At 35.8% G+C, this 15,213-nt stretch overlaps 2 protein-coding genes across 2 annotated transcripts in view; both read right to left on the bottom strand.

The window, feature by feature from the left end:
• LOC132185107 (3-oxo-Delta(4,5)-steroid 5-beta-reductase-like) overlaps positions 1 to 2,650 on the bottom strand; it is a 9,064-nt gene extending 6,414 nt beyond the window's left edge. The window contains exons 1-2 of the mRNA XM_059598924.1: positions 2,373 to 2,650; positions 1,167 to 2,291 (exon numbers count right to left, since the gene is read on the bottom strand). Coding sequence (XP_059454907.1) covers positions 1,167 to 2,291; positions 2,373 to 2,411 — 1,164 coding nt within the window. The 5' untranslated portion in view covers positions 2,412 to 2,650. The remainder of the gene's footprint in view (positions 1 to 1,166; positions 2,292 to 2,372) is intronic.
• A 2,055-nt stretch (positions 2,651 to 4,705) lies between these two features.
• LOC132185108 (uncharacterized) lies at positions 4,706 to 14,231 on the bottom strand. The gene is made up of 5 exons (XM_059598925.1): positions 14,113 to 14,231; positions 12,899 to 14,029; positions 10,393 to 10,448; positions 6,023 to 6,116; positions 4,706 to 5,941 (listed from the first exon to the last, which is right to left on the bottom strand). Exons 1-5 carry the CDS (start codon positions 14,149 to 14,151, stop codon positions 4,808 to 4,810), a joined length of 2,454 nt encoding a protein of 817 aa, XP_059454908.1. The 5' UTR covers positions 14,152 to 14,231; the 3' UTR covers positions 4,706 to 4,807.
• Between the last annotated feature and the right edge of the window lie 982 nt (positions 14,232 to 15,213).

A 15,213-nucleotide genomic window follows, 5' to 3' on the forward strand; every position in this document is an offset into this window, starting at 1 on the left:
AGAAAGTGGGAAAATGATGAGTACTGTAACTGGCTTGGCGGTAGAGAGAAATAAAAGGGAAAAAGAAAGAAAGAAAGGAAAATAAGAAAACAAATGGGGAGTAGTGTATGATTTGGGTGCAGATCTCCAAAAACTGATCCTCTCTTAAACTAATCAATCACCCACTATTTAATCATACTCCAAATTGATACTCTAATATTCTATTTACTTCATTAAATCATTCTATCTCTTTAATCACCTAATAAAATCATCTCATAAAAATTAAGGCTTATGATATAATAACCTCAATTCAATATTCATTCTTATAATATTCATATAAGCTCATAAATTTTTCAAGAATAAATATCCTTACCTAATATGAATATTAAACTAATTTTTATCATTAAAGTAATTTATTTAAATGAGAGTTTTAAAACTCAACGTTGCTACAAGTATAAACTTGACACTCCTTCAAATTCATTTAAAGCTTGGTAATAATTATGTGTGTATTAGAATGTCATTGTAACATTCCCAAATTATCATCCATCCAAATTATCAGTTTGTAACATTCTCAAATTATCATCCATCCAATTTAATGTTTCGCTCAAGCTTTAGATCGGACAATATCTTTATGCGAACTTCTAAAAATTAACAATGTCATCCGATGACAAAAATTACAAAAAGAGAACAAAAAATGTTGGCTGGATTTTCCAGCAAGACACACTCCAAGGGCAGTATATTAAACAAGGAAAACACAAGAGAATAAGAAGATCAACTTGCTGCAGAAATTTTGCAGAAAATGACCAAAAGGCAAGAGAAAAAAACAGGGGAAAAAACAGGGAGAGGAAGAACAACTTTCTGCAAGGGACTTGGCTCTTTCTTCTATTTTTCTTCTTCTTCTTACGTTACAAAATTCTGAAACTACACACAACAAAAGACAAGAGAAACCTTTTACAAAAGTAAGTTCTAGAACCACACGAGGCTTCACAACAAACACACATTTTCACCTACTACAAACTAGAGTTTAATAAACACAACCAAAGATAAAAGTTGGCAAGTCAAAGCACATTAGTTTGTAACAAAAAAACATGCTTCCCTAGCTAGCATGCATGGTTATTCTATATATTAATATTACAACAGCAAAAGCAGATTCAATCCAACATTGACATTGATTTATTTCAAGGCACAATCTTGTAATCTTTCACCTTATCTATCCACGCAACGAACGACTTCACGGAGTTTCTGAACCCCAAGAACCCACGCTCCTTGCTCTTATTCATACCGTCCAAGAAATCACCCCCAACCAGGACCAAGTCCGCAAACCACCACACCCCAACATCCTCTAACTTTGTGGGTTGCAGTTGATTCTCCCTCACTATCTCTTCCCATACATCACCCTTGTCATTCATCATCTTGGCCAAACTAATTTTCTCACCCTCCTCGAATCCGTACTTCTCAATCCCAAATCTTTCCGCCAACGCCTTCCAAAGATGCTCCCATTTGAACACGTCCCCATTGTTGCAATTGAACGCTTGGTTCTTACCATTAGGGTCCACCACCGCCCATATTTGTTGCTCTGCAATAAGATCGGCGTCCGCAGCCACTGAGTAGTACTCCCAAGCCGCTTTGCTTCCAGGAAATTTCAATGGAAGCCCCTCATGCTTGCATATAGCGGCATATACGCAAAGCGTGCCTATTATGTTCATCAAGCTATAGGGGGAGAATCCGAATATTGTGTTGGGTCGGTGGACGGACCAAGTGAGACCTTTCTTATCTTTAACTTCTTCATATAAAATATCTTCCTGCGTATAATAGAAATTCGACACATCCAAACGTGGCATATCCTCCGTAAAAGGTGGGGTGGGGGCTTTTACCTTGCCGATTTTCTCGAATGGTCCGATGTAGTGTTTGGTGCCGGTCTGGAGGCAGATGTGGCGGAGATTCGGAGCATTTGGAATAAGAGCGCGAAGCACGTTGCGGAACATTGTACCGTTGGCCTCGCAATTCTCAGCCTCGGTTGGTCGGCTAGCCCACGTAACGTAAAAGATGTCGGTGACATCGGTTAATTGGGAAAGCTTGCCTTGAGTGTCATGGAAATCAGAGACGTCGCACTGGATGTATTCAACTGGATGGTTAGCGTTCCATTTGGGGCGTGGGCGACGAGCCACACCATAAACCTTCCAGGGGCCGCCTGGAGTGTCTGGGAGTGGGAGGATTTCGGCTAGGCTGTTGCCGACGATGCCAGTCACGCCGATCACCAGGCCCACGCTCTGGTAGCTTCGAGGTGGTGCTTCTTCATCTTCATATTTCTTCTGCCAAATTCACAATAGCTTAGTGTTAGGAAATCGCGCGCTTATTTTATATATAGAAAGAGGAAGTAAGAGAGTTGGTGCCTTTGCAGCGGCAGTAGCTCTAGCCCACCACCAGCTCATTCTGAGACTATATATTAACAGTCCGACTTGATCCAAAGGGAAAAGGTTCGTCGTCTCTTCACCAGCTTTCTGCGCGCTTCAACTTATATAGAACCAAAAAAATAAAAAATAAAAAATTCCCTCAAGACTAGTGACGGATCTACGGGACTGGGAGTGGGCTTGGTCCCCCAAATTACAAGAAAAAAAAAAAGTTTTAGGAAAAAAAAAAATTAAGGTAAAAGTGAAAAAAAATAATAATAATAACGTATTTTTTGCCAATTTATTCTCCTCTAAAAAAAATTTTGACCCTTAATTTTTCTCAAATTGAAAGTTGGATCCGTCCCTGCTGAAGACAAGTCTACATAGATGACTCGAGCCATGACGAATTTGGTGAGCACCTGGCTGCCTAGTATTAAATGGAATCTTTTAAAGTCAAAGTAGGATAAGATTTCGTACAATTATGAGATTCAACTGATCACAATGTCGACATTGATGACTCAGCACAATAAAGAGGTGGGGCCCGTGGGGGCGTGTCTGCTGTTATATTTCTCAATATATTTCTCACTAACTTCATCAAAGACTTCACACACGGCTGTCAACTTCAAGAATAGCCTAGAAAAGTACTCAAATGAACACCTAAACAACTGATGAACAACCTCTCCCAAAAATACCCGTTCTAATTCAACCAAAAACAGTGGAGAATAATCAAACCCAATGGAAAAACCTAACTGAAATCAAGAATCAAATTAGGCTTAAAGAAAGATGTTTTAATCAAATTAGACAGCAGCGTGACAAAGGAAGTGGAAGAGCACATGGGCACGAAGGAAAGAAATCGAAAGTAACCCATACCTGAACCATCGGTAGTGCACATCAGATGATAAAGTTGATGTAGCGTGATTTGGTGGGCTGCAACGAAGAACATCAATAAAGAACGGAATAATTAATCTTAGATCTTAAGTCTATTAATGATCTAAAAATTCTTTTCAAAATATAGAGTCTATATATGATTTCAAGAAAAAATATGAAGGAAACTCACTTATGAGTAATTTTTATTTAACAAAATTCAATAAACAACATAAACTGATAAACTAGAGACTATAAGTATGTATTTATAATCTCAAAACTCTTAAACCTAATAAAACATGATATAAATACTCTCAAAACCTTAAATCTAATAAAATAATGATATAAAGACTCTCCAAATTATAACCCTAATAAAATAACAACATAAAATTAGTTTAACGTAATTAAAACGTAGAAAATAACATAATGATTCCACGTGCACTCGATTGCAATACCATATGCCATGATTGTTATCCAATCTGCATCAAAAGTGAAAGGCAAAAGAAGAGAAAAATAAGAGGAATTTCGTTTAAGTGGGGAGCATAGCCCCGAAAGAATCTCATGTGCAGCGTGGGCAATAAGTTTTTGTTTTTTTTTCTTTTCCTTTTGGTAGCTGAAGATGTATAGGAGGCTTTTCGTGCATGGAAAGGAGAGGTGGGAAATGTTAAGAAAAGAGAAGAAAAAAAAATGGGACAACAGCCACAACGCGGTGGAGGTAGGGGAGATCGAGGAGATGACAAAAAAAAAAAAAAAATAGAAAAGAAGAAAAGAAAAGAGAAAGAAAAGAGAAAGAAAAAGGATGGAGAAGAAAGTGGGAAAATGATGAGTACTGTAACTGGCTTGTCGGTAGAGAGAAATAAAAAGGAAAAAGAAAGAAAGAAAGGAAAATAAGAAAACAAATGGGGAGTGGTGCATGAAATGGGTGCAGATCTCCAAAAACTGATCCTCTCTTAAACTAATCAATCACCCACTATTTAATCATACTCCAAATTGATACTCTAATATTCTATTTACTTCATTAAATCATTCTATCTCTTTAATCACCTAATAAAATTATTTCATAAAAATTAAGGCTTATGATATAATAACCTCAATTCAATATTCATTCTCATAATATTCATATAAGCTCATAAATTTTTCAAGAATAAATATCCTTACCTAATATAAATATTAAACTAATTTTTATCATTAAAGTAATTTTTTTAAATGAGAGTTTTAAAAGTCAAGGTTGCTACAAGTATAAACTTGACACTCCTTCAAACTCATTTAAAGCTTGTTTATAATTATGTGTGTGTATTAGAATGTCATTGTAACATTCCCAAATTATCATCCATCCAAATTATCAGTTTGTAACATTCTCAAATTATCATCCATCCAATTTAATGTTTCTCTCAAGCTTTAGATCAGACAATATCTTTATGCAAACTTCTAAAAATTAACAATTTCATCCGATGACAAAAATTACAAAAAGAGAACAAAAAAGCATGCTTCCCTAGCTAGCATGCATGGTTATTCTATATATTAATATTGCAATAGCAAAAGCAGATTCAATCGAACATTGACATTGATTTATTTCAAGGCACAATCTTGTAATCTTTCATCTTATCTATCCATGCAACGAACGAATTCATGGAGTTTCTGAACCCCAAGAACCCACGCTCCTTGCTCTTATTCATACTGTCCAAAAAATCACCCCCAATCAGGATCAAGTCCGCTAACCACCACACCCCAATATCCTCCAACTTTGTGGGTTCCAATTGATTCTCCTTCACTATTTCTTCCCATACATCACCCTTGTCCTTCATCATTTCAGCCAAACTAATTTTCTCACCCTCCTCGAATCCGTACTTCTCAATCCCAAATCTTTCCGCCAACGCCTTCCAAAGATGCGCCCATTTGAACACGTCCCCGTTGTTGCAATTGAACGCTTCGTTCTTACCATTAGGGTCTACCACTGCCCATATTTGTTGCTCCGCAACAAGATCGGCGTCCGAAGCTACTGAGTAGTACTCCCAAGCCGCTTTGCTCCCAGGAAATTTCAATGGAAGCCCCTCGTGCTTGCATATAGCGGCGTATACGCAAAGCGTGCCTACTATGTTCATCAAGCTATAGGGGGAGAATCCGAATATTGTAGTGGGTCGGTGGACGGACCAAGTGAGGCCTTTTTTATCTTTAGCTTCTTCATATAAAATATCTTCCTGTGTATAATAGAAATTCGACACATTCAAACGTGGCAAATCCTCCGTAAAAGGTGGGGTGTGGATTTTGATCCTGCCGATTTTCTCGAAGGGTCCGAGGTAGTGTTTGGCGCCGGTTTGGAGGCAGATGTGGCGGAGATTCGGAGCATTTGGAATAAGAGCGCGAAGCACGTTGCGGAACATGGCACCATTGGCCTCGCAGTTCTCGGCCTCGGTTGGTCGGCTGGACCACGTGACGTAAAAGATGTCAGTGACATCGGTTAATTGGGAAAGCTTGCCTTGAGTGTCATGAAAATCAGAGACGTCGCACTGGATGTATTCGACTGGATGGTTAGCGTTCCATTTGGGGCGTGGGCGACGAGCCACACCATAAACCTTCCAGGGGCCGCCGGGGGTGTCTGGGAGTGGGAGGATTTCGGCTAGGCTGTTGCCGACGATGCCAGTCACGCCGATCACCAGGCCCACGCTCTGGTAGCTTCGAGGTGGTGCTTCTTCGTCTTCATATTTCTTCTGCAAAATTCACAATAGCTTAGTATTAGGAAATAGCGCGCTTATTTTATATATAGAAAGAGGAAGTAAGAGAGTTGGTGCCTTTGCAGCGGCAGTAGCTCTAGCCCACCACCAGCTCATTCTGAGACTAATATTAACAGTCCGACTTGATCCAAAGGGCAAAGTTTCGTCGTCTCTTCACCAGCTTTCTGCGCGCTTCAACTTACATAGAAGTATAGAACCAACAAAATAAAAAATAAAAAATAAAAAATTTCCGAAGACAAGTCTACATAGATGACTAGCCATGACGAATTTTGGTGAGCGCCTGGCTGCCTAGCATTAAATGGAGTTTTTTAAAGTCAAAGTGGGATAAGATTTCGTACAATTATGAGATTGAACTGATCACAATGTCGACATTGATGACTCAGCACAAAAAAGCGGTGGGGGCGTGTCTGCAGAGAAATGTTATATTTCTATATATATATATATATATATATATATGAAAAAAATTGTAATTTACTTTATGAAATTACATCATTACTCTTAAATTTCTTTAAAAAAAAATTTCGTTCAATTTAACGAAAATTAGTAACAGAAGATTTAAATTGTCAATTTTTAAAACTTTGCAGATATCATTAATTTTAAATTTCGAAGTTAAAATTAAAAAACTCTAAAAAATTCAAAAGAGCAGAATATTTTCTCATATATATATATATATATATATATATATATATATTAAAATTTGCTGTTTAAATAATGAGTTACAATGTAAATGTGACACCATTTCGTAAGATAATGACATATAATTTAAATTGTAAGTTTTGAAAAGTGCAGCATTTTTTATAGAGTTACAATGTAAATGTGACACCATTTCGTAGGATAATGACATATAATTTAAATTGTAAATTTTGAAAAGTGTAGCATTTTTTATATATGCATTCCTTCTGTTGTCTTGTGGACACCTTGCTTGAAAAATCTGTTTTAATTAAGAGAGAAATGCATTGTTGGCCCTTATACTCAGCGGCAGAGCCACATGTAAGCCAATGGGGCCATGGCCCCTACAACCTGTTGAAAATTTTTTACAGTGCTTTGATTTTTTGATAAGGTCTCACGAACCGAAAGTTGTAACACTTGGGTCCATAAAACTACAATTTTATTGTAATTAAGCTCCTCTGTTAGCGTTAACCATTTGTTATAATGGAAAAATCATATTTGACCAGTCTTTCAAAAATACTTTCATTTTGACACTTCAAAAGCAAAATTTACTCATTATAATTATTAATCAATAAAAAATTAAATTAAAACAAAAAGAAAATGGGATTGCTAGCGACCAATATTTATGAACTTTTATATATATATATATATATAAATTTTTTGTGACACATATTATGTGATAAATTACTTCATTTCATTTTTAAATTATGTTTATTAAATTTTTAATTCGGCCCAACAATAGTAATTTTTTGGCTATGCTTTACTTATAGTTTGGGGTTGTGACAAATTATTCCCATCACTTTTTAAGATAAGGAAAAAAAAAAAAAAAAAGTCTTTGTTGTTAAAAAATTTAACAAAATCAGTTATGTTTCACATCACTACTAATCCTATATTGACACATGTTATATATATATAACATGTGTTAAACATGTGTTAAAATAGGATTTTTTTTTTTTTTAAAAAAAAAAAAAAAGGAAACGGGGACCCCCTCATCTCTGCCGCTCTCCATAAGTTCATCTGCCTGGGATCATTACCCAATCTTCAAATCAAGAAGGCTAACAATCAATCTTTACCGTTCATCTAATAATCAAAGCACAAGCTTTAGGCTCAGAGCCAAATTGATTTGTGGAGACCTCTGTTTTGATTTGTTTCTCTCGGTTCAAAGTTTCAAAAACAATTGATTGTGTCTAAGTGAAAGTGACGGCCAGGATCAATTTCATTCGACGATATAGATGGCCAAAGTTCTTTTGGGCTCAACAGTGTATTACAAAGTTATATAAAAATTGAAGGGAAACAAACTTCACTTACCTCTTGGAGTCACGTCAATTTTGCAATGGCCCTTTTAAAGTTTAAAACTTTTCAATTTAGTGTATCATACTTTTAATTTTTTTCAATGTCCTCTTTCCATTATAATTTTTTGGTAAATCCCAATAAATTCCCAAAATAAATTTTTTTTTTTTTTTTTTTATTTGCAAAGCATGGGTATTTTTGCAAATACGGTAAAGTTTGGACCAACACCATAATCTTTGCAATTTTTTTATTTTATTTTTCTTAAAACAAATTGGGGTATTTTGAAAAAAGTTAACGGAGTGGTGATATTACAAACAATTGAAAGACGGATACACTAAATTAAGAGAAATTGAACTTTATGAGGACATTGCAAAAGTGAGACAATTCAAAGGGTAAAGTGAAGTTTCCCCAAAATTGAAATTAAATAGACCATTGAAAAAACTACAGTATACTATCCTATTTTTACATCATCTAATTCATATCCTAAATAAAATGTCCCATGCGTAAGTACGACACCAAGATTTCAATGTTTATTAATAGCTTGAGCACAATTCATATAAACTCATATACACTTCAATTCATTTAATAAATGAGTTGGGTTTCAACATTAATTTTGACTTGATTATAAGACGAGCTAAATTCTTACAAGTTAAGTTTGGCTCTGTTTAGGATCATAAACAAAGCTAGTATAAACTTGACTCGGTTCATTCAAACTCATTTAAAGCTTGGTTATAATTATGTGTGTATTAGAATATCATTATATATGTATGTCATGATATTGTTCAAGGCAGTTTTTCTTGGGCTGAATTAGGGGACACAGATTATCTGCAAATTGGTTTATAGCTAATTCTTTAGCATTTTTACCAGCCTTACCAAATTTTACTCACAAAAATAATTAAAAATAAATTTTTCTCTATTTTAACTACCAATTTTTTTTTAAAGCACCTCCAGAAGCCTCACTATTTTAACTATCAAGTTTCATTATTCCATTTAAATATTTTTTTTTTCAAATATTTCTTTATTTATTTATTTCTTAACTTCTTCAAAGAATAAGGAATGAGAGAGAAAAATTATATTATTTCTTATTCATTTGGTGAGTGAATAGTACAAACTAAAGATAGTAAGATAGTTTGTACTATTCACTCACCATATATTTTGGGTTAAAATGGTGTGGCTAAAAAGTGAAGATTTTAGCCACTTTCACCAAATTGCCTCACTAAAATAACCAAAAAATGGTTTTGTGGGGCTACAAAGAATGCTATATATTCTTAAGAACATTCGAAGCAACCTTAGTAAATTTTACTCACCAAAATAATCAAAAGTACAATTTTCTCTATTTTAACTATGTATTTTTTTAAAAGTACTCCCAACAACTTCACTATTTTAACAATCCACTTTCATTATTCCATTTAAATTTTATTTTTCAAAAATTTGTTTATTATTTTTTTAATTATTAAAGAATGAGAGAGAAACATAAAAGATAAAGGGGAGAGAGAAACTATTTTTTTATTCAATTGGTGTGTGATTAATAATATTCACTATTAATAGTGAGTACTGTACGCTCACAATTTATTTTGGATTAAAATGATGAGGCTGAAAAGTGAAGATTTTAGCCTCTTTCACCAAATTGCCTCACCAAAATAACCAAAAACTGGTTTTGGTGAGGCTACAAAGAGTGCTCTAAAGCATGTGAGAAGCATATGTTTTCTTATTAATGCTATTAAAATAACGTGTGAGATGTACATGCTATTAAAAAAACATTTGATTCTCACATGCTAAAAGATACATGTCATTTTATTAGATTGGTTTGTAAGAATTAGCTACACTTGAATTAGATGAGCCTGCATCCCTTCACATTGAGAAGAATAGACCAACTCAAAAGGCACTATGGCCTCAAGTTAAATAGGATCTCATAATTCCCAGGTAACTCAATTGGTTAGGGATCACATCTCATAAAGACATTCTTAGCTTGGCCACGTCAGTTCGACACTCGGCCAATTTGAGATAGTTTCCAATCCCTGACAGTATGGAATTCAACCTAAGTAGGTGCAAAAGTGATCTCTATTCCTCATTGCATTCAACGCGACACGTTGTCTGTAGAGCCTCATCTCCCCCATGGCCAACCTTGCTCTACTACTTCATTTTAATCAGATATGATATGCGTGCATACCCGTTGACGTTGGTTCAGTGTTCTTCTCTTGTCCTATTCTCCTATACCAGGCCAGAGTAGGTATTTGAGTGATACTTAGTATTGAGAAGGTTTCATATGTACTTGTAGGGCCAGTCAGTTTGTACATGATATATCACCTTGAGATATTCCACCATACACTGATACTGGATTCCCACCTCAGCCTCTGATCGGGTCTAGCCTGGACTTGTGTCTTAGAGGATCTACTTAAGTGTTTCGATCTGTCTCCCGACTCGTGCCTAGGTGTCATCACTAGTGTTGATGCACAATTTTTCCGTACAACAGTTTCCGAATGGTGTGATCTTCGCCCTTTGTGACTTCTCTGATCTTCAGCTCCTATAAAACAGGAAGAGCGTCAAAGGGTCTCCAGGCTGGGTGTCATGGAGGCTCTCCGATGCTTAAGTCAGTGATGTGTTTGAATAATAAGAGCTTAAGTAAAAAAGAGATTCAAAGATTAAAAAGCCAACCCCTGAAAATAGTGTAGAAATTCCCTTTTATAAGGGTTTGGTAGCAGCTGGTGTTAACTGAGAGTCCACGTGTCCTCCTTAGTGGAAGTTGATATGGTGCTGTTGATGCTATATCTATTACCGAGGATCCATGATGTATTATATGGGCAAAATGATTCATGGTGGTAATGACACATGTTTCTTAGTGTTTAGCATAGATGGTCAATTTATTGAGTGAAGCCACATGTTTATGCTGTTTATTAAATAAATAAACTATTAATCTGTTGACTCATTGGTGGCAGGTGTTGAGGGTCCTGTATTTATTGTTTATTTGTTGGGAAAATATGACCCAATAGTTACCCCCCGATTCCCATGGCCGGCTAGTCCATTAGTTGGGCATCGGGAATCTTATGTGTAATGATGCTTGATGTAAGGAAGGTCTTTGCTTGATTTTTATTGTCTTGCTTGTTCCCTTTTATTCTTCACAATCTTTAAAAATTAAACTTAAGAGTTTAATTTTTGTGATTGTTTGGCATGATACTCAGTCTTAGGAAAAATGCTTTGTTTAGCTATTTTTTTTTTTTATTTCTCTACCTTAGGAAAGTGCTTTGGCTATATTTCTCTGAGTTAAACTCGGGAAAGCGCCGTGGCTATATTTTACTAAGGGGTGCCTCAGGAAAGCGCTTTGTTCAGCTATATTTCTCTGACATATTGGATCTAATACGTCAGGAATTTCTGACGTGTCAGACCACCTGACACGTCAGAAAATCTATGTCAATAAAAAATCATTTTTTTGTAGTGAGTGCACATCAGATGATAAAGTTGATGCATCGCGACTTGGTACGCTGCAGCGAAGAACATTAATAAGGAACATGATAACTAGTCTTAGATCTTGAGTCTATTAATGATCTAAAAATTCTTCTCAAAATATAGAGTCTATCTATGATTTCAAGGAAAAATATGAAGAAAACTCACATATGAATAATTCTTATTTAACAAAATTCAATAAACAACATAAATTGATAAACTAGAGGCTATAAGCATGTATTTATAGCCTCAAGACTCTTAAACCTAATAAAACATGACATAAATATTCTAAAAACCCTAAACCTAATAAAATAACGAAATAAAGACTCCTCAAACCTTAAACCTAATAAAATAACAACATAAAGTCAGTTTAACCTAATTAAAACGTAGAAAATAACATAATGGTCCCGCGTGTGCTCGATCGTAGCCCGCGGGTGATCGATCGCAGATTAGGCGCTCGATCGCAATACCATACGCCACGACTATTATCCAATTTGCATCAAAAGTGGAAGGCAAAAGAAGAGAAAAATAAGAGGAATTTCGTTTAAGTGGGGAGTCTGGCCCCCAAAGAATCTCATGTGCAGTGTGGGCAATAAGTTTTTTTTTTTTTTTCTTTTCCTTTTGGTAGCTGAAGGTGTACAGGAGGCTTTTAGTGCATGGAAAGGAGGGGGGAAATGTGAAGAAAAGAGAAGAAAAAAAAAAATGGGACAACAGTCACGACACGGTGGAGGGGAGATCGAGGAGATGACAAAAAAAATAGAAAAGAAGAAAAGAAAAGAGAGGGAAAAAGGAAGGAGAAGAAAGTGGGAAAGTGATGAGTACTGTAACTGGCTTGTCGGTAGAGAGAAATAAAAGGGAAAAAGAAAGAAAGAAAGGAAAATAAGAAAACAAATGGGGAGTGGTGCATGATTTGGGTGCAGATCTCCCAAAACTGATCCTCTCTTAAACTAATCAATCACCCACTATTTAATCATACTCCAAATTGATACTCTAATATTCTATTTACTTCATTAAATCATTCTATCTCTTTAATCATCTAATAAAATTATCTCATAAATATTAAGGCTTATGATATAATAACCTCAATTCAATATTAATTCTTATAATATTCATATAAGCTCATAAATTTTTCAAGAATAAATATCCTTACTTAATATAAATATTAAACTAATTTTTATTATTAAAGTAATTTCTTTAAATGAGAGTTTTAAAAAGCAAGGTTGCTACAAGTATAAACTTGACTCTGGTTCAAACTCATTTAAAGCTTGGTTATAGTTATGTGTGTGTATTAGAATGTCATTGCAACATTCTCAAATTATCATATCCATCCAATTTAATGTTTCTCTCAAGCTTTAGATCGGACAATATCTTTATGCAAACTTCTAAAAATTAACAATGTCATCTGATGACAAAAATTACAAAAAGAGAACAAAAAAACATGCTTCCCGAGCTATAACATGCATGGTTATTCTATATATTAATATTATAACAGTAAAAGCAGATTCAATCGAACATTGACATTGATTTATTTCAAGGTACAATCTTGTAATCTTTCATCTTATCTATCCACGCAACGAACGAATTCACGGAGTTTCTGAACCCCAAGAACCCACGCTCCTTGCTCTTATTCATACTGTCCAAAAAATCACCCCCAACCAGGATGAAGTCCGCAAACCACCACACCCCAACATCCTCTAACTTTGTGGGTTGCAGTTGATTCTCCCTCACTATCTCTTCCCATACATCACCCTTGTCCTTCATCATCTCAGCCAAACTAATTTTCTCACCCTCCTCGAATCCGTACTTCTCAATCCCAAATCTTTCCGCCAATGCCTTCCAAAGATGCTCCCATTTGAACACATCCCCGTTGTTGCAATTGAACGCTTCGTTCTTAGCATTAGGGTCCACCACCGCCCATATTTGTTGCTCCGCAATAAGATCGGCGTCCGAAGCCACTGAGTAGTACTCCCAAGCCGCTTTGCTTCCAGGAAATTTCAATGGAAGCCCCTCGTGCTTGCATATAGTGGCGTATACACAAAGCGTGCCTACTATATTCATCAAGCTATAGGGGGAGAATCCAAATATTATGTTGGGTCGGTGGACGGACCAAGTGAGACCTTTCTTATCTTTAACTTCTTCATATAAAATATCTTCCTGCGTGTAATAGAAATTCGACACATTCAAACGTGGCATATCCTCCGTAAAAGGTGGAGTGTGGGTTTTTACACTGCCGATTTTCTCGAAGGGTCCGAGGTAGTGTTTGGTGCCGGTCTGGAGGCAGATGTGGCGGAGATTCGGAGCGTTTGGAATAAGAGCGCGAAGCACGTTGCGGAACATGGTGCCGTTGGCCGCGCAATTCTCAGCCTCGGTTGGTCGGCTAGCCCACGTGACGTAAAAGATGTCGGTGACATCGGTTAATTGGGAAAGCTTGCCTTGAGTGTCATGGAAATCAGAGACGTCGCACTGGATGTATTCAACTGGATGGTTAGCGTTCCATTTGGGTCGTGGGCGACGAGCCACACCATAAACCTTCCAGGGGCCGCCAGGAGTGTTTGGGAGTGGGAGAATTTCGGCTAGGCTGTTGCCGACAATGCCAGTCACGCCGATCACCAGGCCCACGCTCTGGTAGCTTCGAGGTGGTGCTTCTTCGTCTTCATATTTCTTCTGCAAAATTCACAATAGCTTAGTGTTAGGAAATCGCGCGTGCTTATTTTATATATAGAAAGAGGAAGTAAGAGAGTTGGTGCCTTTGCAGAGGCAGTAGCTCTAGCCCACCACCAGCTCATTCTGAGACTATATATTAACAGTCCGACTTGATCCAAAGGGAAAAGTTTCGTCGTCTCTTCACCAGCTTTCTGCGCGCTTCAACTTATATAGAACCAAAAAAATAAATAAATAAACAAATAAATTCCAAAAGACAAGTCTACATAGATGACTCGAGCCATGACGAATTTTGGTGAGCACCTGGCTGCCTAGTATTAAATGGAGTTTTTTAACGTCAAAGTGGGATAAGATTTCGTACAATTATGAGATTCAACTGATCACAATGTCGACATTGATGACTCAGCACAATAAAGAGGTGGGGGCGTGTCTGCAGAGAAATGTTATATTTCTCAATATATATATATATATATATATATATATATGGGTAAAACAAGATAGCACATGGCGTGCTTGCACTAAATTTTTTTTTTTTTTTTTTTTTCAAAAAAATTAAAATAATAAAAAAAAAATCACGGCCGGCGTGCTTCACTGTTGAAGCACGCCGGGCGTGCTCAATATCTTTACCCATATATATATATATATATAGAAAATATAAGTTTCAAAATTTTTTTAATTTTAACTCTAAAGTTAAAAAATTTGGCAATTTAAAGCTCGATTATAATTATGTGTGTATTAGAATATCATTATATATGTATGTCATGATATTGTTCCAGGCAGTTTTTCTTGCGCTAAATTAGGGGACACAAATTACTTGCAAATTGGTTTATAGCTAATTCTTTAGCATTCTTACCAGCCTTACCAAATTTTACTCACAAAAATAACTAAAAATAAAATTTTCTCTATTTCAACTACCTATTATTTTTAAAACACTTCCAAAAGCCTCACTATTTTAACTATCAACTTTCATTATTCCATTTAAATATATTTTTTTTCAAATACTTCTTTATTTATTTATTTTTTAATTTTTTCAAAGAATAAGGAATGAGAGAGAAAATTTTTATTATTTCTTATTCATTTGGTGAGTGAATAGTACAAACTAAAGATAGTGAGATAGTTTGTACTATTCAGTATTCACTCACCAAATATTTTGGGTTAAAATGGTGTGGCTAAAAAGTGAAGATTTT

The sequence above is a fragment of the Corylus avellana genome, chromosome ca6, assembly GCF_901000735.1.
Source record: "Corylus avellana chromosome ca6, CavTom2PMs-1.0".
Lineage (NCBI taxonomy): Eukaryota > Viridiplantae > Streptophyta > Magnoliopsida > Fagales > Betulaceae > Corylus > Corylus avellana.